General features: G+C 41.3%; 1 protein-coding gene across 1 annotated transcript; it reads right to left on the bottom strand.

Moving 5' to 3' along the window:
* Positions 1 to 206: 206 nt before the first annotated feature.
* YWHAZ (tyrosine 3-monooxygenase/tryptophan 5-monooxygenase activation protein zeta) lies at positions 207 to 26,263 on the bottom strand. The gene is made up of 6 exons (XM_063390031.1): positions 26,071 to 26,263; positions 23,531 to 23,834; positions 8,434 to 8,557; positions 4,856 to 5,019; positions 4,671 to 4,766; positions 207 to 1,254 (listed from the first exon to the last, which is right to left on the bottom strand). Exons 2-6 carry the CDS (start codon positions 23,822 to 23,824, stop codon positions 1,195 to 1,197), a joined length of 738 nt encoding a protein of 245 aa, XP_063246101.1. The 5' UTR covers positions 23,825 to 23,834; positions 26,071 to 26,263; the 3' UTR covers positions 207 to 1,194.

Below are 26,263 nucleotides of genomic sequence, written 5' to 3'. Positions count from 1 at the left end.
TAAACTAATTAATTAGAGCAATCTTAATATCGGATATGGCGTATTCAATCTCAACTTCCCTAAAATGAACTAAATGGCTAAATGTGTATTAAAGTTTCCCATAATAGAAATACACTTTCGTATTGAATTTCTGTATAGTACTGCCATTCCTTTAAAAGGTGTGGGAAACAGATGACATGAAATCTACACCAAAGGTAGTTGAAAAGTCCATTCATAAAACTTTTATTCCACTTACATCAACTTAATACACATGTTCTGAACAGTTATGCTTGGATTGTTCATGAAAATTTCATAAGACATTAAACAAAGCTAGCCATCATCTCAAGTTATTTCCCTGTTAACTATTTTTACAGCACATGCATGTTAGGCAAGTATCAAAAAAAAATCACAAAAGCAAAAAACCTAAAAAAGTTAAATACATGGGTTTTTGTTTTACTGCTGTGCTCGATATACAGTGTCATTATGAATATCAAGCAATTCATTTTTTACTGCATCTTTACTTGTACATTTGTTCTTAGGTTGCTTAAACCATTTAAATACAAATAAAATGTGTAGCAAAAATAATGAAAGCAACAGCAGGTAACTTTACAAATAATGGAATGTGAACCGTTTCTCTGTCCTTCTCTAGAGAAAGCTGACTGGGTTATCGAACTGTCTTAAGGAACACTTCAGCTGCAATCAAAGATGTACACTTGATTGGAATATTCCACAGATGTCACACGTCCACCTGACACGCAACATCTATGGGACATCAGTTTATCTGCAGCCATGTGTGCTCCAGCTTGGATATTCAGACTAACTACACCTGTGGCTGCAACATTGATTATCCCTTTTTTCCATCGTGACAGACCAATATGCAAGCAGTCATCTTTGCCTGACATAGAAAGCTGTTTTAACACTGGCCTTGTGGGAAGCCACAATGTACCAAAAGTACTATGCCAAACATGTAAAACTTGTATAAAAATTTCACAACCCTATATTGGCCACCTCAGATGAAAACAGATAAATTCCCCAAATGTTAACTGGCTCTATTCCCCTAATATTAAACAAAACCACATGGGAAATATAGAAATCCAAATAGAAGTAACATAAACCTGTCAAATCGTAAACAAAAACTATTTGTGGGACAGCATGGATGACAAATGGTCTACTGTTTAAATTTCAGAATGAGGCAGATGGAAGTTGGAAGGCTGGTTAATTCTCCCCTCCTTCTCCTGCTTCGGCTTCATCTCCTTGGGTATCCGATGTCCACAACTGTTTAGGAAAGAAAATAGAGTAACAGGCACATTATTATACATTGATTACTAATAATTAGTAAGTAATTTTTAGACAGAAGACCTATGTCTTAATAACAGCAACTTCTAAGAGGTCCTACTAAGCACTGTGGAGAAAGAAAAGGCACACAGTAACACGAATCTATTTCTTGGCTATGACAAGATGGAAATGCAGTTCTAGGCGACCCAACCCTACACTGCATTTAATGAGCAAGTTTATGAACAGTCAAAACCCAAGTCCTCACTAAAATACGACAAACAAGCAGGCAAGAATCAGACCTACTGAACAGCTAAATGTTGTTCTTTCTCCTCAACCAAGTTTTACATCCCCTTCTGAAGGAAGAGCTTCAGTAAAGGTATCTCTCCACATCCAATGCTACAGCAAATGTTACCTTTCTTCAGAACAGGCATCTGAAGGTTTTTTCTGTTTTTTAAACCCCAAAATATTTCATCAAAAGCTCTATCCCTTGGCTCTGCTCAGTTAGTTGTGCTTAGCAACTTTCAGAACACTGAGCTCCCCACTTGGTGGGCAGGGTAAGGAGGGAAGAAAATCAGGCTAAGCATGCACTATGCACAAAATGTTATTTTCAGCTCCATATAATCATGCTAAGGAGCCATATATCAAGATTAAGTACTAGCTAAGGAAACTGAGCATCAGTTCCAGAGCAAGTCAGGGCCAAGAAACTATTTTGTGAACCAAATATCTCCATGCTGGCTGCTTCCAAACTATTCCCAGCCCTGTATAATTTGTCATCTCTCACTTTATGGAGGTAGAGAAGTATTAACGGAATCATTCATGCTCTAAAGTATAAGGTGGTAAAACAAAACCAATTAATTCTCTCCACCAACAGTGCTCCACCACTGAAGTCTTACAGAATGCCTTCATTTTTAAAATCCATCATCAGAAACATTTCATGCTTTCAGGATCAGAAGGCAACAGTGAAACCTGCACAAGTAACCAGTAACCTTGTCCTTGCTCTGAACACAATGCATGGTACCTGCACTTAATCTTCCTTGCTGAAGGCAGGAAGCAACAAGTTATTTTACTAGAGACAACAGCACACCAGTAGTCTGTTTCTAGACCTGCACTGCAATCTTTAGTACATTATTACTTTACTACGTTAGTCTCAATTTCAGTGCTATTCTTGTAAGGAAGAGTTACAGTTTCATCAGAATTCTACCAGAGGTTTCTGTCCTAAATTATCACAAGAGTAATCTAGAAGAGTATCACAAGTCACAAGAGTAATTTAGAATGGAAAAGACCTTCAAGATCATCAAGTCCATCCATTAACACAGCCAAGTCCACCATCTCCCCAAATACCACATCTACACAAACTAAATACTTTCAGGGATGGTGACTCAACCACTTCCCTGGGCCACCTTGCTTGACAACCCTTTTAGTGATGAAAATTTTCCTCATATCCAATCTAAAATACACATTCATGAAGACAAAAGGGCCTGAGTGCCATGAAAGGGGCATTACCAATTTTACCAATTCAGACATTGAGATCAGTTTAACACATCTGCTAGGGGTGGGAGGGAAACGCTTAGGAAGAAGAGCTGCCTTTCATTTAATAAAAGAAACAAAATTTCCTAACAGAGTGAAGAAATTATCTAGCAATTGCAGTGAAACAGATTTTGATGATACGTTAAACAGCCCTCTGAACACTCCTCTGCCTTCAGTCCCCACAGAGAATGAACACAAACTTCTTCAGCCACGCAAGACTCGAGGTAAAACAGAACCAACAACTGAGGAAAGTGCTACCTGCACAGAACTGATCTACATGCTGAATCACTGTCTAAAGCCCACCTCCCTCAGATTTCACCACTTGCATAACTAGCAAAACAGACCTTTTGACATTTATGAAATTCACTGTAGTCTTTGTCAGTCACAACATATCAAAAGTTATTTTCCACCTCAAGAAGTTTTGGATAAAGATGGAATCAATGCACTTGTACAGCTCTTGCTAAGCATTTAAGGCAAGATACATCATTCACTCAGTATGGGTCTTGCATCTGTTCACAGCTTTCTCCCTTGTAATGGAAAGCTCACATCAATTATCAGGCCTACTACCCTAATTCACACACTGTGGGACCTCAGTCCCACTTTTGTTCTTGTGTGAAACAATTTGCTTTCCAACTGCTATGACAAGATTTATATTATTTTCACTGGGAAGCCAGCAATTAAAGTCACCTTCTATTCTCTGTTTCAAAATCGCTCATTCAGAGGCAGCCCTTGAGCAACCCCACTCAAGGGGACAGTACACAGACACTGACAGCAATGCCAACCCTGTATCTGTCTCCAATACAGAGGTTGAGAAATCACTTCCATTTGTTTTGAAAGCAACAAATGGAACAGTTACAAGTAGTTTTTGCAGCAGTGTTAAGTTGCCATTCCAGTGGAAAAGGCTCCAAAAGACAAGAGAATTTAAATGTGAGACACAAAAGCAGAAAGTATGGCAACTCCAATTTTATACAACTGTACAATTTTACTTGTAGTTATTTTTAAAGTAGTGCAGCTGTTTTGCAAAGGTCTCTGATATCAGAAGCACGAAGTGTTAACAAGGGGCTACATGTGGCAACAAGAACTGTTTCTTATTTTTTTCATTTCTTCTTGCAACTCCCCACAGACCAAGGAGTGAACTAAGCCATTTAATTACACTACTGCATGTTTGCTTGCATTGAAGTTTCATTTGCTTTAGACGTTTATCTTTGCCAGTTTTGAAGTTTGAAGTAGGATAAAAAAATCCTGCATACAAGATGAAGATTTTGATTATTCTGACAACTTACGCCAGACAGCTGTGAGTCCAAGTGGGAAAAAAACCCAGGAATTAAGACAGTTATGTTACAACTGCAGTGGAAATAGCTTGGCTAGCATCGATTTCCATTTCAGCTTTACCAAAATTAAAGCCAAACAAAAAACCTCTAAACAACAGGTCCTTAAATGGACTTGCTAGCTACTAGTTTTGTTTTCAGTTTTCATGTAGAATCTCTTCCTTGCAGATACATTCATGCAGAGTAAGTTATATGAAATTTGATATACGTTTTAAAGAGGCAAATGCAACTGCATTCTCAAATGCTGTTTAACATTGGGTAGTAGGTTTGCTAGTCACAGTCCAGACTCATCATTTAAACGTGCTAGATTCCTTGAATAAAATAACCTGGAAAATGTGGTTAATTGGTAATTTGTCAGAAAATCATGTTAATTAGCATGCAAACAAAGAAAACCCCACCAACCCACCCAAAACTAGGCAGGAAAAAGATTTAGCTCTGGCTGATGTACTATAGACTTGCTTCTGAGTGACAGACACAGCTCCATGGCCAGGAACCAAAAGGACACTTGGAGTGCCAGGAAGACCAATCCTGTAATCTATATGCAAACTTTGATATACTCACTGTCAAGTTGTCTCTCAGTAACTGCATTATTAGCGTGCTGTCTTTGTATGACTCTTCACTTAATGTATCAAGTTCAGCAATTGCTTCATCAAAAGCCTAGTGTTATAAAAACAAACAATTCCATTAGCCATGTGACAAAAGGTTATGCAAATAATTTTAATGGAATTTCCCCCTCTTTGACTTACTGTTTTTGCAAGGGAACAGGCTTTCTCCGGGGAATTGAGAATCTCATAATAGAACACGGAGAAGTTCAGAGCCAGACCTAATCTGATGGGATGTGTTGGTTGCATCTCCTTTTTACTGATTTCAAAAGCTTCTTGATATGCCTGTTGTGATTGCTCCACTATCCCTTTGGAGAAAAAACAAACACAAACAAAACCCACAGCAAGTAAGTAATTCACACACTGTATCCAGACAGCAGGACTGTGTTCATGCTTGCATGAAGAAACCACGTCAGGAGTGAATGCCTGTGAATGAGCACTTTACCTAACAAGTCACAAAATCTTTAATGAAGATTTTATTAAATTACATTTTCAGATGATTAAAAAGGAGGGAAGCTGTTACTGACCAAATCACAGATTTGAGTCCCTTCCTGACGCCCTGTGACTACCTGCATTTACAAGTGTTTGCTGCAGTTTCGTATCACTGAAGATAAAACCCACTATCTCCTTGACACAGTACCACAATTTCGATGTCTTTAAGCATTGCAATGCATTAGAGAGCCACATTTTAGCCACAGGAACCAGTGATGACCTTTGCCTGTCATGCTGAACCTTTCAGTAGCTGTCATCTAGGAGTCTCCATTCAAACTGCTCAGCAAAGATAGTGTGGCATATCTCAAATCAAATTCAATATGTATTTTTAAAAGCTTCCAACATAGTTCTGTTTCCAACGCAGACATGGAAAGCATTTTTACCCAACTTGTAAGTTCTAGTGCCTATAAACTTTGAAGGGAGAAAAGTTAATAATTTGGATCCCTTATTTTAGAGATGAATCTCTTGTTACTCTTAATTAGTTCAGTTGTACAAGTTATTAATGCTTGGCAAAAACCAGCAACTACAACGTGTGTATGAAGATTGAACAGCTCAAGGGTTTCCTTTCTCACTGAAGGCATCTGAACTTAGAGCCTGCACAAGCCAGAGACCATGGCCCAGCACAGCCCACAAGCTGCAGGGGCCGGGAGGTGCTGGAGGCTGAGCACAAAGGGGCACTTGTTCCTCAGCTCTCCACCAGCATCTGAGAAAAAGGTGGGCAGAAAGTCACTCAATTCAGACGTGAAAAGGACTCCAACCCTAACATTTCTGGATCAAACCAGAAATGCATCCAGGATGATGTCTACACGAGTGTGGTCACACATATTTAAAAATAAAGAAAGGAATTTTAAGGTAAGGACTCAAAAGTACAGCAGGATTTCAGTAAGAAGTTTTCAGACTCCAAGTCTGAAAACAACTGAATACTCATGATGTGTGTGCAATCCCTATTTGTTCTCCTTTAGATATTCACCAAAATTAAAGCACCGTATTGTTCTCTTCCACATGGAGGAGTGAAGACATGCACTGCACAGTCCATCAGCACTGTTCTCTCTGCACTCATCACTAAGAATGGAATGCTTCAGATCAGACAGCTGCCCTAACATCCTGAAAATGCACAAGTTAGTACATTACAGTTGAGAAGAACTAGGTTTACTGCAAGGTAAGCTTAGAAAATGTGAGAAATGTTTAACTCTTCTCATAATGGAAAAGCCTTAGAAAATGGTGCTGTTTATGAAAGACCAGACAAGGAGAATGAAAAACAAGTAACTTCAGGAATGATGCTCAGAGTTTTATGTTTTAGTAATTTTTCTTTAACACAATTTGAAAAAAAAGTGTATTTTTTCTCCTTGTTTGAGAAAAAAGTTACGTTTTGAGCAGTAATTCAGAGCACTTAGTGTACAATTTGATGTATTCTGTTAATTTTTAAATCTGTCACACAATATAAAAAAGTTTTTAACCTTGAATTCTTTAGAAAGTGCAGCTCCCAAATTCAAGGATAAAATAGAGTGAGGTACCTGCTCGACATTCCTGTCTGCTAGACTGCCATAAGGAAGCCCCATTCCAGAAAATAAACAATGCGGTTTATGAAGATAAAAATCCAATTCCTAGAGTTGGGAGCTTTATATTGTTTTGCTGTATTTATTGCAAACAAAAAATACTGTCCAACTCAGCAGCCATTCTTTCCTCAACAATAATTATCAACTGATCTTCTTCGAGGTCACAGACAACATACAGGAAAAACATGTGACATGAAACACAGGAGGTGGGGGTGAATTGAAAAAATGGATACCCACCAGAAACTGCTCAGCCAGGAGACTGGGTTAAATAAAAATAAACTTTAAAAGCACTTTAAACAAAGATTTTCAGAGTCTAATTTTAGAGCCTGTAACTTAATCCTCAACAGAAAAAGAAACTTTGGGAATCAAAATATTTTACCTCTTATGCATGCGAACAGAGATCACTAGAATTTCCAAAGGAAAACACGGTAACTCTCTATAACAGATCTAAGGTACTGGTGACACAAACATCTCTGCAGTCACCAAGACTGGGTCAGTTTGCATGCAGTAAACATCAGCAATCAAATCGAGCCTTACATACTAAGCATTAGAATCTTTAACTCCATTACCCAGCATGCTGGGAAACCTGGGCTTCACTGTGCACTGTGGATGTAACACACGCCAGTACAGCAGACACATCCATCCCATGAAGTTACTCCGTGTCTGTTTGATGTCTATGCCCAACTCAATCCAGTCTCTGAAGTGCCTCAGACATCTCTCTGTGCCACACTGGGGGTTCTGAGCTTGGAGCAGCGCCAGCCGCGGGCTGCAGGTGCCGCACAGCTCCGCGCCCTGGGTTCGCTCAGCCCCGGCCCCTGCAGGCTCGGGCAGCCCCTGCAGGCTCCCGCACACCCGGCTGGCTCTGTGTTGGGTGTGCTGCTCCTCTGGGCACGCTGCCAGCAGCCTGAGGGGCTCCAGGAGCAGCCTGGCACTGCTGGCAGTGAGCTGGAGCTCAGCCAATGCACTCCTCTCAACTGAAGGGGACCCTGCACAGAGGCAGCAACGCTGTTAGGGTGTCTCCAACCATAGCAGGTAAGGAACTCAAAATGTTGAGTACCTAATACTGACTTTTTAAACTAAATTTAGGTGAAGACAACTTACCTGCAATTGTGACAAGCTACTTACATGAAAATATTAGAAACATGAGGAAATAGAAGACATTTGGACATTAAACTACCATGGTTACAGAAGAAATTTTCCTAACATTAAGATTAAATTTATTAAACCTTTTGTCCTCCAGGTTGTTTTTAGTCTCTTTGCTCACTGAACCTATGCAGACTTCTTATACTCTGTAGAAATGCAGGAGAAATGGCAAGAATAAGTCTTCAGAAAGCTACAAGACAACAAAGAGGTAAAACCCCTAACATTCAGCCTGACAGAAATGCATGAACCAGTACTTCAGTGATAAACCAGACACATGCATGCGGGAAGTTGGAGACAATTTCAAGATTTTGTGACTCAGTGTCTGTGTCATGCTTCCATCAGCATGCACGTGGAAATTTCTGTAACTCATCTGAAAGCCAACAATTTATGGTTTTCCTTCAGAAAACAGGAAGCCTATTACTAAAGAAATTCACATCCAAATCAGAATTACTGTAAACTCAGAGTTGTGTCAGTGCCCCACCAAAAGCAATCTAAGTGAACAATGTTTATCCGTGAGCTGACATACAATACCTTTCTTGTCATCTCCAGCAGCAACCTCAGCCAAGTAGCGGTAGTAGTCTCCTTTCATTTTCAAATAGAAAACTTTACTTTCTGCTTGCGAAGCATTAGGGATCAAGAACTTTTCCAACAGAGACTAAAAGGGAAACAAAGAACACAGTGTTTTGAACATATGCTGAACTAACAATTCAATTATATTTCAATTTATTTCAAAGTCAAGACAGCTTCACTTCTTGCTTATTTTCTTCACATCCTACACAACAGTCATCTAGAGAACGTGCTCTGGATTCCAATTCTAGATATAAAAGGAATGCTGCATTGTGTGCCTTGATTGGGAGAAGGAGGCTGTGTCAATTTAGCAGATGAGTTTTATATGACCAAAGGATGACTTTCTATAAGCCATTATACAGAACCCCGGCAAAAATAAGGTAGTCTCAAGACTCTGGGCAGAGAGTATACCATGGAAGAAAGTCTGCATCCACAAAATACAATAAAAGGATTTGCTATATCAGCTGCCAAATCAGAGACTAAATTATTTTACATACACAAGCAATAAGTAAGTCTCCTTAGCCCAGTTCCCATTAACTTGAATGCTCTACTGGCATCGACAGCAAGAAACCACAAGGTGAACCAGTATTCTTGCATTTCCAGACAGCCAACAATCTGACATTCAGCTCTGTAGCACCTCTACTTGACTTTATGTACTCCCCTAACAGGTATTCCCTTTATCTTCCAAAGCAAAGGTAGCTCTCTGGAGTCACTCCACCAAATCCTCCCCACTGGCTGACAGTTCAGACCAGGTTTTTCTAGATTATTCTAACTGCTTGTTAACATAGCAAGTTAACATAGCTGAGGCAGTCATGTAATTTAGCGAGAATTCTATTATGATGAAAAGAAAAAAAAGGAAAAAACTTGCTAGCATTCAGTCAAATTAAGGTGTACAAGCTTGTCAGACGTTGTGATATTGAGTGTTTGAAGTCAGACTTTAAAAGAAAAGCCAGTTATTTAAAAGTCAAAAAAGGTACAGCATACCTGAACAGTAAGAATTGAATCAAAAGTCTTTACATACTTGGTGAAGTCTATGCAGAAAATAATTTTTTAGAAGAGGTTTTAGTACAAACTTTTGGCCATATTTTTTCCCCTTTAAATTAGATGACTGATATTGCAGATTTGCTTCTTTTTTAGCTTTTATTTCCAAGGACACCACAGAAACAGACAATCTAATTTAGTTCCAACTTACAGGATGATAGCTGCTTTACAGCACTTTCCTCTCAAAGCCATCCAGCAGGGTCAAGGAATGTCTTACAGGACAATCTCCTGGGATAGGCACAGCCTGGGCATGGCAGGCTGCAGCTACTGCACTGTGACATGGGCACCTGTGGAACCTGCTCTGCTTAACAGGTCAACTACTAAGCTACAGAAAACTGTAATTAACAGAAAGAGCAAGAAAAGCAAATCTAGTCCTGGTTTTTGTTTTGGTTGTTTTTTTCTTTAATCAAAGTACTACTAATTCATTTATCTGAATAGTGAATATTTATTGGTAGACTCAAACTTGCATGAAACTCCTCAAAATGAAGGGACCCATCGCAGCATCTCTCTCATGATTTCTATTGCAGCAGACAGTTATAGAAGAAATCAGGCTGACAGACATGAAAGTCAGACAAGGTTCAGCCATGCCTATGCTACAATGAGATAAAAATCTGTAGAGTGCACTTTCTTTCGTGGCTTCAACATAATGAATTTATTTGTTCATCTTTAATATTAGCATTTCCAGTACTGTGGGGCTTGGTATATAACTTCATTTCATAACTACACAGGGAGACATTGAAAAATACTGCATGTCCTCACTTCCCATCCAAATGACAGCAGAGACAATTCTTTGGCAACAGAAGGAACTCAACACAAGCCAGGAAGGAGCAGAAGTATTTTTCTGGAGACAGTCAAATGGGCTGCTGAGCTGCCTCATACCACAGGCACCCTTCTGAGGGCTTCCCACAACGCCAGGAGAAGGGTTCAGAGCCAGCTCTGTCCCAGTGAGGCTGGGATGTGGCAGGAGGCCAGCAGGTTTATGGGTCACACACCTCAGCTCTCTGTAACTCCTCACACACTCTGTCCTCACCACTAAAGAGCTTCAAGGTTTGCAGCTACAACATTCTCTTGAGTGCCAGCAAACTCCAGTGACAACTGAAGGTTACCAGCCACTGAGAACAAGGCCCCTTAGTAGTTTTTCTCTGTGAGACTTTAATTAAGCCAGGTGTGTCAGTCCGCACCTACGCCTGTGGCACTGTGAGGAGCCGCCCTCCTTCTGCATCCTCCATTAATTGGTCAGACCAAAATATTTTCAGTGATTCCAGAAACAGGAATTATTTCTCATCTGTATAGGTCATGTGATTCAAATGTACAGCTCTACCCACACAGCAGCAACCAAGCTCCACCATTTGAGCTCCACTTAGATCACAAATGAGATAAAGTGGTTTGCAAACTGAATGCTTGAATTGTACCAGTAGACAGACAGGAGGAAAGACTACTAATAGTCTTCTTAAACAGACCAACACTAGCAGGGCAAAAGGAGCTTGAACACTGTAAATCTTGTACTGCAAGAAGTTCTAAAGCCATGTTGAATTTCAAAGACTGATGAACTGAGAAAATCCCTTTGAACAGCTATTCACAGAATATCACCAATGCAAAGAGACTCCAACTCAAACTGCACTGGGAACTTACTCATATTTGGATGAAAGAGTCTATTCTACACAAGCAACACGTAGGACTGGTGTGCCACATATCTTTGGAAGAATTTTATTTATGCCAAATACTTCATAAACAGCGACAACAAAACCTGCAAGCAGATTAGTATTTAAAAGCCAGCATGTGAAATGACTGAGAGTTCTACCCTATTATTTATTTAGACTTATAAATTCATTTTTTCTCTTTGCATTAGTCCATTTATTTCAGGATTTACTTTCTTTTGCTGGCGTAAGTAGACACAGATCACTGCTTTGAAGTTTGCCTGAAGATTCAGATTTACCCTAGAGAGTGGCTGTGAAAGCATAACCTGCATGGAGGTGGTATGGCTACAGAAAGCCAGACAGGTAAGACCAACGAAACTACTAACCTGTCAAAGTTCAATTACAGAAGACAGCAGAATCAAAAGCACAACAAATCTAACAATTTATTATCTGCCAACATATCAGCTTATGGAGAATACTGTTTATCTTGTGGATTCTTTTAACAGCTTTAACTGCAAAGCATCTGGAGGATACAAGTTTCTCCACAAGGAGAATCTCGATAAATCTCGATATTTAAGTCCTATTGATAGGTTGTTTGTCCAAAGCTTAAGCAGTACCAGCAATACATGCCTACCTTCTCTCTCCTTTACCAGTTGATTACCAGGGCAGTGTTTTTCAGTATAGAGCTGATCACCACACAGGCCACTGAAGTGGTAGCAGCTAAGACTGGATCAGTTCAGTGGTCTGTATTTACTGAGCTGATGTGATCTGCATCGCTGCAATGCATACAGTGCCCTGACAACTGCAGTCCATACAGCACATGTCTATTATTACATTATATGTAGTTAAGGCCTCACACTTGTTCATGATGTTACTGCTACATGTGAAACTCCCATCCAGGCTTGACGTATACCAATACATGGGCAGTTAATTACAGCATCTTGATCAGCATCTGGTGGGAAGAGTTTTCTGTACAAAACTAAACAACTGCTTCCTGCCCTTGAAACCCCCCAAGGACACAGCACCAATTGTCAGAACTTCTAATTTGACAGCAGGAACTTAACTGCTGTGAAAAAGAACATACCAGTGTCATCAACCAGGCAGATGAAGCAGCATTTTGGAGCACTTTTCAGCCCATACCTGTAACACCTTGTACAAGTGCTTCTAGCACTTTTTCCAAGTCTTTTCAGAAACACTTAATGGGGATTACTTTTTTTTTTAAAGGATGTACTAAATCTGAATATCAACTCTTGCTAAGATGCTGGCTGTTCAAAGATCAGGCCTGAACACTTCCCACGTGCAGTTCTGGTTGTGACTAAGTCAACAGGGTTCTGGTTCTCTGCACTGGCCAACAAACGCCTTCAAACTCAGGAGATGTCAGCTGTGCTACACCACCGATGAGATTTGGCACATTCCCTCACCCTCAGCAAGTACTAGAGAAAAGTCTTTGCTTCCACAGACATACCAGAAGCTGTCTGCACACAACTTGAATTATCTAATGGTGAACTTCAGTCCTGGCTTATTTTAAACACTCAGCTGCAAAGAGACCGACTTCATTCTTACACATATTCTACTGCCTGAACAGGATGCAGTCAACAGGTGGCAACAGGAAGCACATCACATTTTGAGCCACTTTGATGAAAGGCTCTAGGTACCTTTTCCTGTGGTTTTGTGAGATAACGTCTGAAAGGTTAAGAGTTACTAGACTCAGGAATGTGAAAGAAACCTAACAAGTAGTAACAAAAAAACCCCAATGACCAACCCTCTCCTCAAAGTCTGCCTGCTAGTGGACATGCTTCAGTTGTTGAACTGTGGTGAGGCCTGAAGCTGAGGACAGGAAGCCAATACAAAGACTTGAAGAGTCCCTTCCTGACACTTGAAACCTAAAACTACTTTTAAAACAAAAAGCCTTTGCATCTTTGGCAAATGACTTGTGTGGGCCAGAAATCTATTCCCAAATCCACCATAAGAGCATTAAATTAATTTTATTTTAATGCTCAGTTTTGCCTTGTTGCTTCTAGTTCAGTGCTTATTTCCCTTTATTAAAGGCTTGGTCTCAGAACGTGTCATTGCCTAGAAACTTCAGATAATTATTAACGCACTAGAGATGATTGCATCAACAACTCGATTTTCTATTTATATATTTCCCTCCTGACAAGCAGGAAAATAAGAATAGTCACCAGATTATAGGAAAATGTAGTAGCAATTAGTGGATAATACACAGTTAAAGTAATGAAAATGAGAAGCCTTATTTTTAAATATGAAAAAATTAATTATTAAGATATCTAATTGAATAAAACCACTAGAACTATAGGAGAAATAAAAAGATATTATTCTTGCACAGAAGAACCAAGGTGCAGAATGGCAAAAGAACTGAAAAGAATACACTGAAAAACTTCAGGTACTTTAAATAGTACCATGTCTTCTCTGAAGTAACTGGGGTTTTTGTTTAATAAATAAGCAGGCTTTTTGTTTTAATGCAGTACCGAAAGACACCTAACAATAGTTATGACATTTTCTCTAATTCTGAGAATAAATTACACGAGAGTACTAGCTAAACTTCAATTCACTTGTCACCTACCCATGGTATAAGACACAGGGATGAAGATGACATGGAAGAACTCCTGTTTTTTTGAATTAATGAAAGACATGAAAGAAACTTTATCTTTTTATAAGCTCAGTCTGAAACTAATTTAATATTTAATGACAACAGCTTGGTATTTTCATGATGTAACAGCGTTCCACTATCTTTCTCCAAGACATTTTAAGAACACAAGAGGAATCACAGCAGCTGACAGGACTCCTCTGTCTGCCAACCTCACTACAACACTGCCCAGAAGAGGATGCCACTAGAAAAACACAAGAACAAAGCAAGAAAGTGGAAAGCTTCTCTTAGCCTCCATCAATGCCCCCGGACTTCCTGAGCCAGATGTGATTTCTCTGGAGGTAATAACCTTTAACAGGCCTCTTGTCCACATTCCACACATTGTTCAAACTCCCATTACATCAAAATAACTTTCATATCCGCACTGCACCAGAGAAGAAGCTGCAGATACCTGTCTACTGGTACATGAGTGTTACTTTTGTCTTTTAACTACTTCTCAGTTTCATTAAAAAGACATCTATCAATTCCCATTAGAAGCTAGCACGTGATTTTCCGTGACTGTTTTCCACAGGAGGATTAGTAAAGTTTTGAGCTGTAAAACAACACACACAATTAGCTGCACTGCACAGATTGGCACACACTACAAAGGGTTTAATTAAACCATTTGCAGCCAGTCATTTCATTTACTCATATCCATCTGAATTGTTGGAGAAAACAGATAAACATTTGCATTTGCAAAAGGTGTATTTTTAGACAATCCCTTTCCAAACCCTGTTTTGACCCAGGCTTACTATGCTGCTCCTGATTACAGTTCTGCCCAGAGTTTGGGATTAAGGGCTCTGCAACTGCTGCCTCATGGTGACCTCCAACCTTCTTGTGAAAACCAAGAAGACTGTTCTCAGCCTTCAACTCCAGCCAAAATGAAGCTACAGTTTAAAGCTAGGTACAGAATTCTCTCTACTAGTTTGCTCACCAGAACAGGAATACAAGAAAAGCTGTCAGTATCAGTGGCTGCTGAGGCACTAGAAATCTCTGCTGAAACATCTGCTGAAGAAGGAAACCAGCCTGCTGCCTGTTCCCAGTACCAGTTATTCTTTCTTCCCATCAACCTGGCTGCCCACAGAAACAGCAGCAGAAGTTTGAGAAAGGTGACAAGGCTGGCTGGAAGAGATGGAGCAAGAAGCATGACCCTCAGCAGGGGAGGAATTCAGAATCTGGGACAAAGAACCTTCAAGGGGGAGGGAAAATTTTGAATGTGGAGTAATTCACAGTGTTTATGCAACAGTGGGAGATATGACGTGCATAGGGACATGTGGAATGCTAAGAGCAGGAGAAAGGTACACTTGATTAGCACTTTTGCTGTAGTCAGTCTAGTGAAGATCTAGGAAGGAAATGAGTAGAGGAAGTCTGAGCAGTAAGACAGTAACTGAAAAAAGATCTCAAAGGACTAATGGGCAGAAGAAAATCCCATGTGACAGAAACAGTGGCAAGAAATCTTAGTTTATACATAAAAATACTACTAAGCCAGTCTAAATGTGTTTCCTTAGAAAAGAGAACAAAAGCAGCATCCCATATGGGCAGGGTAAGGAAACATGGCAGAAGTAGGACACCCTGAAAAATCACCTTCATGCTGAGACATATGCCAAGGGATAGATAAAAGCCAGCAAGAAGTAGCTGTATGCCTAAAAATGCATGTTTGGCATGGACACACCACTGGCCAGCAAAACAAGGAATGGACAGCACCTGAGGCAATGAGGAGCAGCATCTCAGTTCACTTTTACAGCCATACATGTAGCTCCCTTTGCAGATCTGCCTTCCCCAACTTAGACTACCATGTCCTTTACCAGCTAGTTTCTTCTACTCTTGTGCTTTCCAATTAGTATTGATTGGCAAGGGAGCCAAGTGTGCCTTGTATCAGGATACCCTCCTGAGATAATTCAAAAGGCTCCTCAAGTGTTTCATGCCAATCATTGTTTGTTACCAAAGCATGCATAACAAACATGATCTTGAACGAACCAAATTCTGAAGAACAGGCAAAAATACCTCTCCAATTTAGTAACGCACTCTGAGGAAACTCATATGAAAGGCAGCAGCTGTAAAGACACTTAATAGAAAAACATTAGGATTAAAGTCTTAAATGTTTTGAGGCATTGCTATAAATCTTAAATAAACAGCTTCCACTGAGGATCAAAGTCAATATGCAATTTTTACCTGGGCCTGTTTTTTTTCCTCAGCATCACCTAATTACACTGCTTCTTGAACATTGGGGACTTGCATCAAAATAAAATGGTATCAGATGCATCAATCATTATTCTTCTCACAACATCCTCTGAGAAACCTGAGATAATAAAATACTGAAACCAACTGAGTTGGGTGAGAATTTCTGCCCAGGATGTAGGTCTCAGCTACAGCTACTGCAGCTGTACTCAAAACCAGAACACATTTTAAGCTGTCTTAGGACTCTACAGTTTTGGTCTCTGAAAAAATACTAATAAAACTCCCCATAAATATGATGCAACACTTTTTATCCTTGCTCAGAAACAGAAGCAGGACCCATTTATCTTTTAGCAGCTTAGCACTCTGAGCAGATTTCAAACCTCCTGAAGCAGAATATGGATTGATTAGGGGTTTGCTATAGCACACAGTATTATCAAAACCATTTTATTAGGAAAAGTGCCATTTTAGCACTATAAGCCTAGGAGAAAATGACCAGTTAAAAGATCAGATTACCATTGTTAAATCTTTTGTAACATAATCACAAAGGATAATATCCAGAAAAAAAACCCCACCACCAACAAAAACCAACTGACAACTTTTTTCTACCTCATTTGTGCTGCCTTATAGAATCACAGAATCAAGTAGGTTGGAAAAGATCTCCGAGATCATTGAGTCCAACATGTTTTATCTGATAAATTTAAGAATTTGCTGTTGGTCTCAGCAGAACATGACTTCTCATTACTTCTCCGTTGAAGAGGCATTGCCAATCTTCTGTTAGATTTCAAGAAAAATAATCCACTGAGTAAAAGTTAACATTCAGTAAGAAAAACCCGAGTTTAAGAAATAATCACAATCTTAATTCTCTTCAATCAATTTTAATAGCACAAGCTTTCTCTAACTACTTAAAAATGGTAGTCAACTACTGCCTGAATGAACAGCCAGCTACAGAGCCAGGAGCTGATGTCTGCCCACAGCAAAGTACAAGCAAAGGGTCTGAAAACCTGTTTCAGAAATGCACTTCTGTCATGTGCACGGTAGTGAGACAGAAGTTTCCAGATAAAAGCAGAGATAGTGCAGTATTTGTTTGTACAGGTGTGCAGAGACAATGCACTGACTCTGCTCATATTCTAAATTTTATGTTTCTACCACTTACAGCTTCCACAGGCACAAGAAGAAGCTGATACATTAGCAATGCAGTGTTTCTGCTCTGAAGACTTCCAAGCAACCAACAAATACACTGAGCAGCTTCACGAAATTGCAAGTCCATGCAATGAAGTTCTTCCTTCAGAAGCACAAAGAAGATGACGAGTTATCTGTCACATGTGACTGAACTATCTTCATTTTGCTGTTTAGAGCTGAGTATCAGCAGTAGGTACATAAAGTACTTGAACAATGAAGGCTGCTGTCAAATAAAACAAGTTGTCACTTCCATGCTTTTGAACAATATAAGCACTCTGTACCTTTATCGTAAATCAAAGTCAATTACTAAACATTAATGCTAAATGCAATTATTACAGCGGGCTAGTGGTTATAATAAATGTATTTTCTACTTTCAGTAAATGCAAGAGGATGTAGATATACGTACATAGGTGTATACACATGTGCAAGCAGAGTTAATATAAGAAATAGCTGCATTTATGCAGAGCACCTTAGCCAATTTATGATAAATACAAGCATTAAACAGACATGTCAACATTATGGATGCCCTTCTTGCTAAGATTAGAATAAATTAAAAAAACCACAAGTAATCTCATATTTAAACTGATCCATGAATGTTTTAATTATCAAAGAGTCAACAGTTTTCCAAGAGTCTAATTGCTTAAAAAAGTAAAGGAAATTACTTTAGGTTAGGCACCACTCTCACTGCAGGCAAACAAAAAAATGCCAACCAACAGCCCAAACCAAAATCAAAAAACTACAACCAAAAAAACCCACCCTGAACCTGAAAGGGTGTAGCTGCCATCAGGGCAGTGAAATGAGGGATGAAGTGAGAGAATTTACGAGGTTGATACAAATTGCCTCTGCTTCCTACCTTCAATAGATATGAGCCATGATACCAACCAAACCCTTACTGAAAAAGCCAGACTTGGAGAGTTAATCAAAAGCTAAAATTCTAACCTCCCCTGGAAGTTAGCAGATCTCTGCTACATTTTGCTCTGCAATATATGTAAGTTCATTCAGAGAACCATTTGTGAATGAAGAGTACTCACGTATTTTCACATATGCAACTAACATATTACCAATTACCATCTTTTAATGCAAATTTTAACAACTTGAGATGACACCTTGAGTTCTATGTCCAGGTTTGAGCTCCACTGCACAAGAAAAACACAGAGGTACTGAAGGGACTATGGGGCTGGAGCACGAGCTACAAAGCAAGGCTGAGGGAATTGGGTTTCTTCAGCCCAGAGAGGACCAGCAGATCTTCCTGCTGTGTACAGCTGCCTAGAGAAGATGGAGCCACTCTTCCTTGAGGTCTACAGTGACATCACAGGAGGCAGCACACAAGCTGGAACATGAGAAGCTCAGACTACACACAAGTGTTCTTTAACAATAAACATGAACAAATATTAAGACAGGCTACACAGAGAGGCTGTGGAATCTCCATGCTTAAAGATAATAAAAATTAGACAAGTCTTTGAGCAAAGTGATTGAACCAGATCTGTTCTGAGCAGAGCTGAACACAACCTCCCCTCTAACCTCAATTCTTTTGGGCACCTAACTTAGATTTCAACACATTAATCACCCCTTCTGCAACTGACATTTTAGCAAATAGAAGGTTCTACAAATGCCTTTTTTTTCCTGAAAAAAATTACACAGATCTCAAATACAAAGTGCAATAAAAAATTAAGCAAGCCTGAAGGAGTCACAGAACTGATGGCAGTGATTTTCAGTCAGAACACTGAATTTTCTGTCAGTATCAGATACCATCATAGCAAGAAGGCTGTATGGTATAATCGGTCCACAGGTGCACTTTAACCATCAGGAGAATACATTGAGCTGGCTGAGTTTTAAAAAGACAATTCACATGTGCATGTCAAAAACCATATGGCTTCCTGTAGGAGAGAAGACCAAACTTCCTAACCCTGTCATTAAAAATTATTAAACATTTTATAGAAGTTAACATAGTAACTTATTAGATGTTTGCAGGCAACTAGAAAATAGTTGCACAGTAATTTGAGAATGATGGCAATAGGCATTAATTCTGTGGTATGTTCTTTAAAAAGCCATTTAGATGCATTCAGAATGGAATTACACTCCCTTCCCCCAGTGAACTGCAGCCCCATGACAGGTTACTGAACATTCTACTCCCTCTCTCAACAACATACATAAAAAAGAAATGTAAACCTGAACTCACTAATCTGAGATATAACTGTATCTTCTGCTCTCACAATTACCACTTCTAAAAAGTGAAGCATCCATAACAAGTGCAAAGAAATCTCAAGTTTGAGCACACAAGGAGCATCTTTTTACACTTCTGAGGGTGAAATTTGGAAGAAAGAATGTAGTGAAGAAAGCAAACAATTTCACCTTACTGGAAGGTTCTAAACAACATCATTAACTTGCTGCTTTTCTGGCAGGAAAGGAGTGGGGGAAAAGCGCTGAGTAGCACCTCTGTGTAACAGTAACTGCAGCCGGCTGAAGGGCAGCCAAGGTTTGCACATCTCCAGACTTTAACAACCAGAAGGGCAAAGAAACAGTTGAAAGGGTGCTTGGGCACTGCCAGAGGAGATTTCCTTAGGGCACTTCTGCGCTGGAACGTGGAGGAGGAAGCAGCATCACCCACAAGACTGGGCATCAAGCAAGACCATGGGAACTGTCCTGTGCTGTGCATGTGGAGGAGGTGCAGGGACTGCTGCAGTGCGTGCCAGCCTAGGGAAGAGTGCAACTCTCTGGAATTACATTTATACTAATGTGAAGATAGCCAGTCATGTTTTCAATTATTAATCTAGATTTAGCTCATGTAAGAGACTCCCTGAAAGCTACTAGAGCTCCTGAGAACTTCTAACATACAAAGACCTCTCCATTCTTCTCTGTACTTCAGAACCCTTGTTAGCTGAAAAATTCATCTTACTGTAGATTTAATTCGAATCACTTCAGTTACAACTCACTTTTCTACTAATGGCAAAAAGCAGTTTAAAGAAAATGCACACCTGTTACATTAATAACGATTTTTATTATGGAAATGACAAATAAAAGATGATTGTAGATCACTATACTGGTACTTCGGACAGACCCTCCTTTCTACTATAAAAACTGAAACAGAATGTGAAGCACACATTTAGTTAACATGAGGAAAAGTATTTAACCAAAAGCTTAATTTCCTGTATCAAATGGGAATTTTCTATAATCCTCAAAGCACTTTTCAGATGCTCAAGTATGGCCATGTACTTCCTTACACCCACCATCACACACACTACATTACAATTAAGAATTTGGAAATACAGTCTTCATTGCCACAGTGCAGGGAACTTGTCCTACACCCAGTCATAATTATTTGATGTTTATCAGCACTACCAGACCAGCTCCAAACTAGAGCTGGTTCTATTACACTTTAATATACCTAAATGCATATCTGACAGAACTGGTGCTGGAACAAGACATTTCAGGTGTCTCTTCTTTGTACAACAGCACTCTGAGGCTGCGGGAAACAAGAGGATGAGTTCAACTCTACAAAGAGTTGTAAAGGTACTCCATGGCAGGCTGAAGAAAACAAGATTCAGGAAGCAGCAAGGATGCAGATGTGGTCTTTTCTTGTTGCAAGGTTGGTATAAAAGAGAAAAATAAACATTCAGACCTGACCACATAACTATTAAAACTTCTATCACTGGGCCCAATAGGGTGAAGCAAGAATGAAGTTCATCATTAATTGCTCCTATTCTTTCTGTAAATTAGTAGAAGAGATGGAAACAAAGCCCACGCAAAGTTTAATATACTCTGTATCTACAGGATTAGAGGAGCTATTTCTTCCAGTACACTAGATTTCACTCCAATAAATGAGGGAAGAGAGTAGGAAGCTGCAGAAAAGGCAGCTTTGGCCACACTCTTCTAGTCACAAACACATTCTCTGAATTGCTTTCCTCCCTCAACACTGAAGTTAGGACAGCAGTCATACTCAGCTGTGATGTAACACCCCTGGGCATTAAACATTACTTAAGACACCAGCAAGACAACTGAAGACACAACAACAGTTCAAACAAAGGCACAGCCTCAATAAAAGATACAAAAGTTGCAAAGCTGCTTTTGTACTCTAATTGATAAGACTCATGATTAAAAGCTTTGAAAGTTTAACATTTCAGGTTTTGTTAGTTAATAGCATACTTCACACCAATTAAGACTGGGTAAGCTTTGCTTCTCACTTCTGTGAACAGTTACACACTAGATTATGCTGCAGAAAAATTACAGAGATCTTCTGAAAAAAACCTTTAAAACTAAAACAAATCTTAATTCTACACCTGCATGTAGCATTGTGCAGACTCCTGTTCATAAAAATAAACATCTGAATGTTACCACACTTCTTTTTTTCTCTGTTAAAGCCAAGTGAATAAAGCAATACAGTCAGCCATGTTTCTAGGTGAGTAAGAATACACAGGCACAGGATATTTCAAGAAAGAAAAGAGAGACTGTTTTTAAATATAAATCTAAATCTTCAATGTAATTTGCAACATGAAAGGTAGCACGTGTCATTTGAAAGTATTTTTAAATCCTATCCTTTGAATATAAAAGTTTTACATTTTTTCTTTTTAAATGCAAGCCTAAAAATGTAGTTTTATTACTGTTAATCGCTGCCTAAGGCATTGTTTCTTCTGGACAGTAACTCTTTAACATATTAAGAAAAATTGGATTGGCAATGTTAAAAATTAGTCAGTCATTAGCTTCTTAAAAATAGTAACATGTCAAAGAACAATAACTTCTCTGAATAATATATGTCTGATTAACACAAAGAAAAATTCAAGTCCATTTTGAGATTCAGAAGAGTTACCAAGACTTTCCACCCATATTCCTCCCCTTCCAGGCACTCTAGTTGCTGCAGCAAACTCAAAAGCTGGGTTTTATTTTAGTTTTTGTATTTAGCATGAACAGTAAAAGCTAGTCTCACCTTAACCTGGTTTCCCTTATTGGGCAAAAAATTAATTGCAAACACTAAATTTTTCTAAGGTTTCTAAGCCCAAATTTAATTAAAATAATTTTTTAAAATGTAGCTCACAAAAGAATTTCAGATCACCCTGAACTGAAAGCATCCACCCCCACCCTGACTTTCCCATTAGTAAAATAATTGAAGAAGGAAATAACAACCAATTGGAATGCAGATTTGGATCCTCATTTCCTTGGCTTGAATAATGAGCCACCACTTTACAACACAAGTACTAGTAAACCAGTTCTTTCCTATGCATAAGTTCTGCATTTCATTTTCAGAGTAAAAGTTAAAGAGTCAACCTTACACAAGGTAGTAAAACCTACAAAACTGGGTGTGTTACAATAACCATAGTGGGCAGCCTGAACTGGAAGCCAAGACTCAGTTATCCACGCTGACTCATAACACCCTGAACAGTCTTTAGAAGCTATCACCACCAGAAGGTATCATTTCGTTATCTCACACATCAAGCAAAATTTATGCTACTCATTGATCTTAACTTTCATTTGGTATCAGATCTTCAGGGACAGCCATTTGACACTTCCCTCATGTTGCATGTCATTCTGTCACCTCCAGGTGATCCCTGGGCACACATGGGGTGACAGCCAGCAGTGTCCACAGTGCAGTGGACAACTCTCCTGTGACAGTATCTCCCTCACAAGTGGCTGCGGGACTGCACAGCTGCTCCTCCAGTGCTCACTGAAGCACCACAGGCGTGTGCAGTTGAAAAAGCCTGACAATCTGGAATAAGCATTTGGAAGAAGTTTGGGTTTCACAAACCAGCCTCCCAGTAAAAATACAGTGCTTGCTTGCCGTGCACACGCACATTTTAATGTAACTACAAGTCTCAGAAAATGCCTAACTTGAACACCCTTTTAGTTTGCTACAAAAAAAATTAAGTTTAAGCAGGTATCACAGCATTTCTCCTGCCTCTTCCTGCAGGCAATTTTCTGCACGGCTGAGTCATAACTAACATTACATCATCTTACCCAGGGAGGGGCACAGTTTCCATAGAGTAAGAACTACCTCTTACAACTACAGCAGCATATTAAAACTGCAGAAACCGAACAGATGTAGGATACAAATACTGCATTAAGGGGGCAGGGCACCGGGGAGAAAAAACCCCCAAAGTAAACCTGTATACAGTTCAGTCTTAGGGAATTATGTTGACCTTTCATAACCACTACTTTATGTACAATAATTTTTCTACATGTCTCCAGATTTATTAGCGTTCATAACTATAATTTATATATAAATAATCAGCACATTAGAGGGGAAAAAATCAGACATTTTTAAACCTTACTGTCAGAAATAGCATAGGAGACCACAGCTTTACTGACATGCTAGAAATAGTCCCAGAGGACCCAGAACCATTTACTCTGCAACTCTAAGTAAAAATGGACCAACAGTATCATTATTTCTCACCAGCACATCATTGCAGATGTCTCTGAGCTCCGTCTCAATTTTCTCTCTGTATTCTCGAGCCATCTGCTGTTTTTTCTCAGCGCCTTCCGTCTTTTGTTCAATACTTGAGACGACTCTCCAAGATGACCTACGGGCTCCTACAACATTTTTATAGGCAACAGAGAGAAGATTCCTCTCTTCGTTGGACAACTCAGCTCCTTGCTCAGTCACAGATTTCATGCAACTTGCCATGTCATCATATCTTTCAGCCTGCTCAGCCAGTTTGGCCTTCTGCACCAGCTCATTTTTATCCATGCTGATATTTCTAAAGAGGAAAAATAGTGAGGCATTATTCAGACACTGGTCAAGGACAAATGTGTTTTAACTTCATAGGCAGAGCAATCTGTATTCTCTAAGCAGTTTGGAACTGTAAGAGGTACAACTGAAATCCAGAACACAAGACACACTAGCAGCACTGGATGCTCACACACATGGACACAGAGTAAAGCCATTGCTTCCTCCTGAAAAAGGGTAAACTTTTAAAAGTAGGTTATTTTAATAAACACAAACAAAAGCATCCAAAGGTGAACTGGAACCAAATAATTTCTATCTTATGCAGAAAAATGATCTTAATTTTTTGTCACCACTCTTTCCTAAGACTACATTATCAGTGTAGCAAAATTGATAAAGAAAATATCCAATAGTAAGCTTTCCACAGGAGACAACCACATAAAGGCTGGACAAACAATACCAAGCAGCTTTCTGAGCCTTAACAGAATCACAGTTACATGCAGAGGTACTTCACATAAACATCTGCAAATCAAATCCTGCACTGGATGTTAGAAAGTCAGAGTGCAACAAATATCTAAATTGCGAGTAATACACCTTCCCAAAATGCTAACTCCCTTTCTCAAAATGGAAATCTCCACCATGGGATGTTCTGTGTCAGGTATTGCTGCCCTGCGCAGCAGGCTGTGGTTTCAAAGACAAAAGAAAATTTTACTACTTAAATATTACTGCAACATCAGTATTTCAGATGGCACTACCTGGCTGAAATGCTTCATAACCTGTCTTATTAGCACTTACAAAAATTTTAAAAAAATCAAACTGTGCTGAGCAGAGGTATTGAGAAATTTCTTTTGGCACAGGAAGAACAAATACTTGTCCCTCACCCCTCATCCTTCCGTGTATGCTAACGTGATCATTTGGAGGAACTGGTAATGTGCTTTGGGGATACATTATCCTTTACAGCTTAATAAATTATAGCATGAACCAGTTTTGGTGATGAGTGCTTTACATATTTCTGTATGTTCCACACGCCCATCCAAGCATCTTCATTTTTAACCACTAAGATTTTTGCCATTTTATGTGACTTTAGGAGAAACAATGGCAGGGCTATATTCCGTATTCGGGAATAAATTAGGCACATTTTAACATTCCAGGTGACTGCATGTTTTAATAGCTCCTGTCCTCAACAGGGCGGCACAAACCTGGCGTTTGTTTCCAAACGCGCCTTGAAGAACTTGCCCACACCGCGCGCGGCGGGGTTAAGGAGCCATTTTAAAGCAACATTTTGGCGGTGGTTTTTTACCACTCGGCGTGACCAGGGCAATCGTGGTCACAACGCCGGCCCCGCCGCCAGTCCCCGGGGCACCGCAGGCTGCCGCGGCGGCATCCCCGGGCGGCAGCATCCCCGGGCGGGCCGCCCGCCGCCCCCGCGGGCTGGGCGCTGCCGCGGCTCCGGCACGGCGAGCGCGGTGACAGCAGAAAATGGAGCGGCCCGGGGGCGGGCGGAGCGGAGGGCGGGGCGGGCGGGCGGCCCCGGGGCGCTGCGGCCGCCCCTCCCTCCCCCCTCCCCGCGCCGCGCCCGCCGCGGGGACACCGAGCGCCGCGCCCGCCGCCTTTGTCACGGCGGGTGGGCGCCGGGGCCCGGCCCGCCCCCATCCCGCTCCCCTCCGCCCAGAACCCCCGGGGGAGGATGCCGCGTCCCCGCCCCGGAATAGGGAAAGCCCGCGGGCCCAGCCCCGGGGGATTCGGCACGGGGGAAGGGGAGCGACGGAGGAGGAGCCCCCTCCGGTCTCGGGGAGGCCGCCGCTCTCGCCTGGACCCCTCGGCCGGGGCGGGGAGGATGGGTGGAGGCGGGGGGGCCTGGGCGGCGAGAGGGGGGGTTGGGGGAGGCCTGGGCGGAGGGAGGGAAGCGAGCGTGGCCGAGGGGCGGCCGCCGCCGCGACTCTTCCGCGCCCGGGCAGGGCTCCCGGCGGGAGACCACGCCCGGCAGCGCCCGCCGCCCGCGCCTCGGCCCCCGCCCGGCGGGGGTGGCGCTCCCCTCGCTGCGGGCGCGGGGTCGCCCTCACCTGCCGCCCCCTCCGCCGGTGCTTTCCCCTTTTCCCCTCCTATCCCCGGCGGAGAAGGGCCCCCGCCGCCCCGCGCGGCGGCCCCCGCGCCCCGCTCCCTCCCCGGGGGGCGCAGGGCGGGCCGGGCGCTGTCCCCCGGCCGCCCCGCTCAGCGCTCCCGACCTGCCGCGTGCCAGGGGGGCCGGTCCCGGGCGGCGGCCCCGTTACCTGTGCGCGGCGGGCGGGCGGGCGGGCGCGGGTGCGTCGGTGCGGGCGGGCGGCCGGCGCGGACTGTGCGGCTCTGGCGCTCGCGGCGCTGCAGCCTCGCTCCCTCCCTCCCTCTCCCGGCGCCGCGCACGGGGCGTCTCCGCCAATCACCGCGCCGCTCCGCGCGGGCCGCGCGCCGCCCGTGACGTCAAGC

This window comes from Prinia subflava, chromosome 1 (assembly GCF_021018805.1).
Source record: "Prinia subflava isolate CZ2003 ecotype Zambia chromosome 1, Cam_Psub_1.2, whole genome shotgun sequence".
Taxonomy (NCBI): domain Eukaryota; kingdom Metazoa; phylum Chordata; class Aves; order Passeriformes; family Cisticolidae; genus Prinia; species Prinia subflava.
The sequence above is the reverse complement of the archived record's forward strand: the minus strand, read 5'-3'. Positions and strand labels throughout refer to the sequence as shown.

Bases quoted from the DNA above. Each gene is read 5' to 3' on its own strand.
- YWHAZ (XM_063390031.1), bottom strand. From the start codon at position 23,824: ATGGATAAAAATGAGCTGGTGCAGAAGGCCAAACTGGCTGAGCAGGCT. The intron at 4,767-4,855 runs GTAAGTCAAAGA...TTATAACACTAG, and splicing joins CCTGTTCCCTTGCAAAAACA to GCTTTTGATGAAGCAATTGC. The intron at 1,255-4,670 runs GTGAGTATATCA...TTTCCTAAACAG, and splicing joins TACTGAGAGACAACTTGACA to TTGTGGACATCGGATACCCA.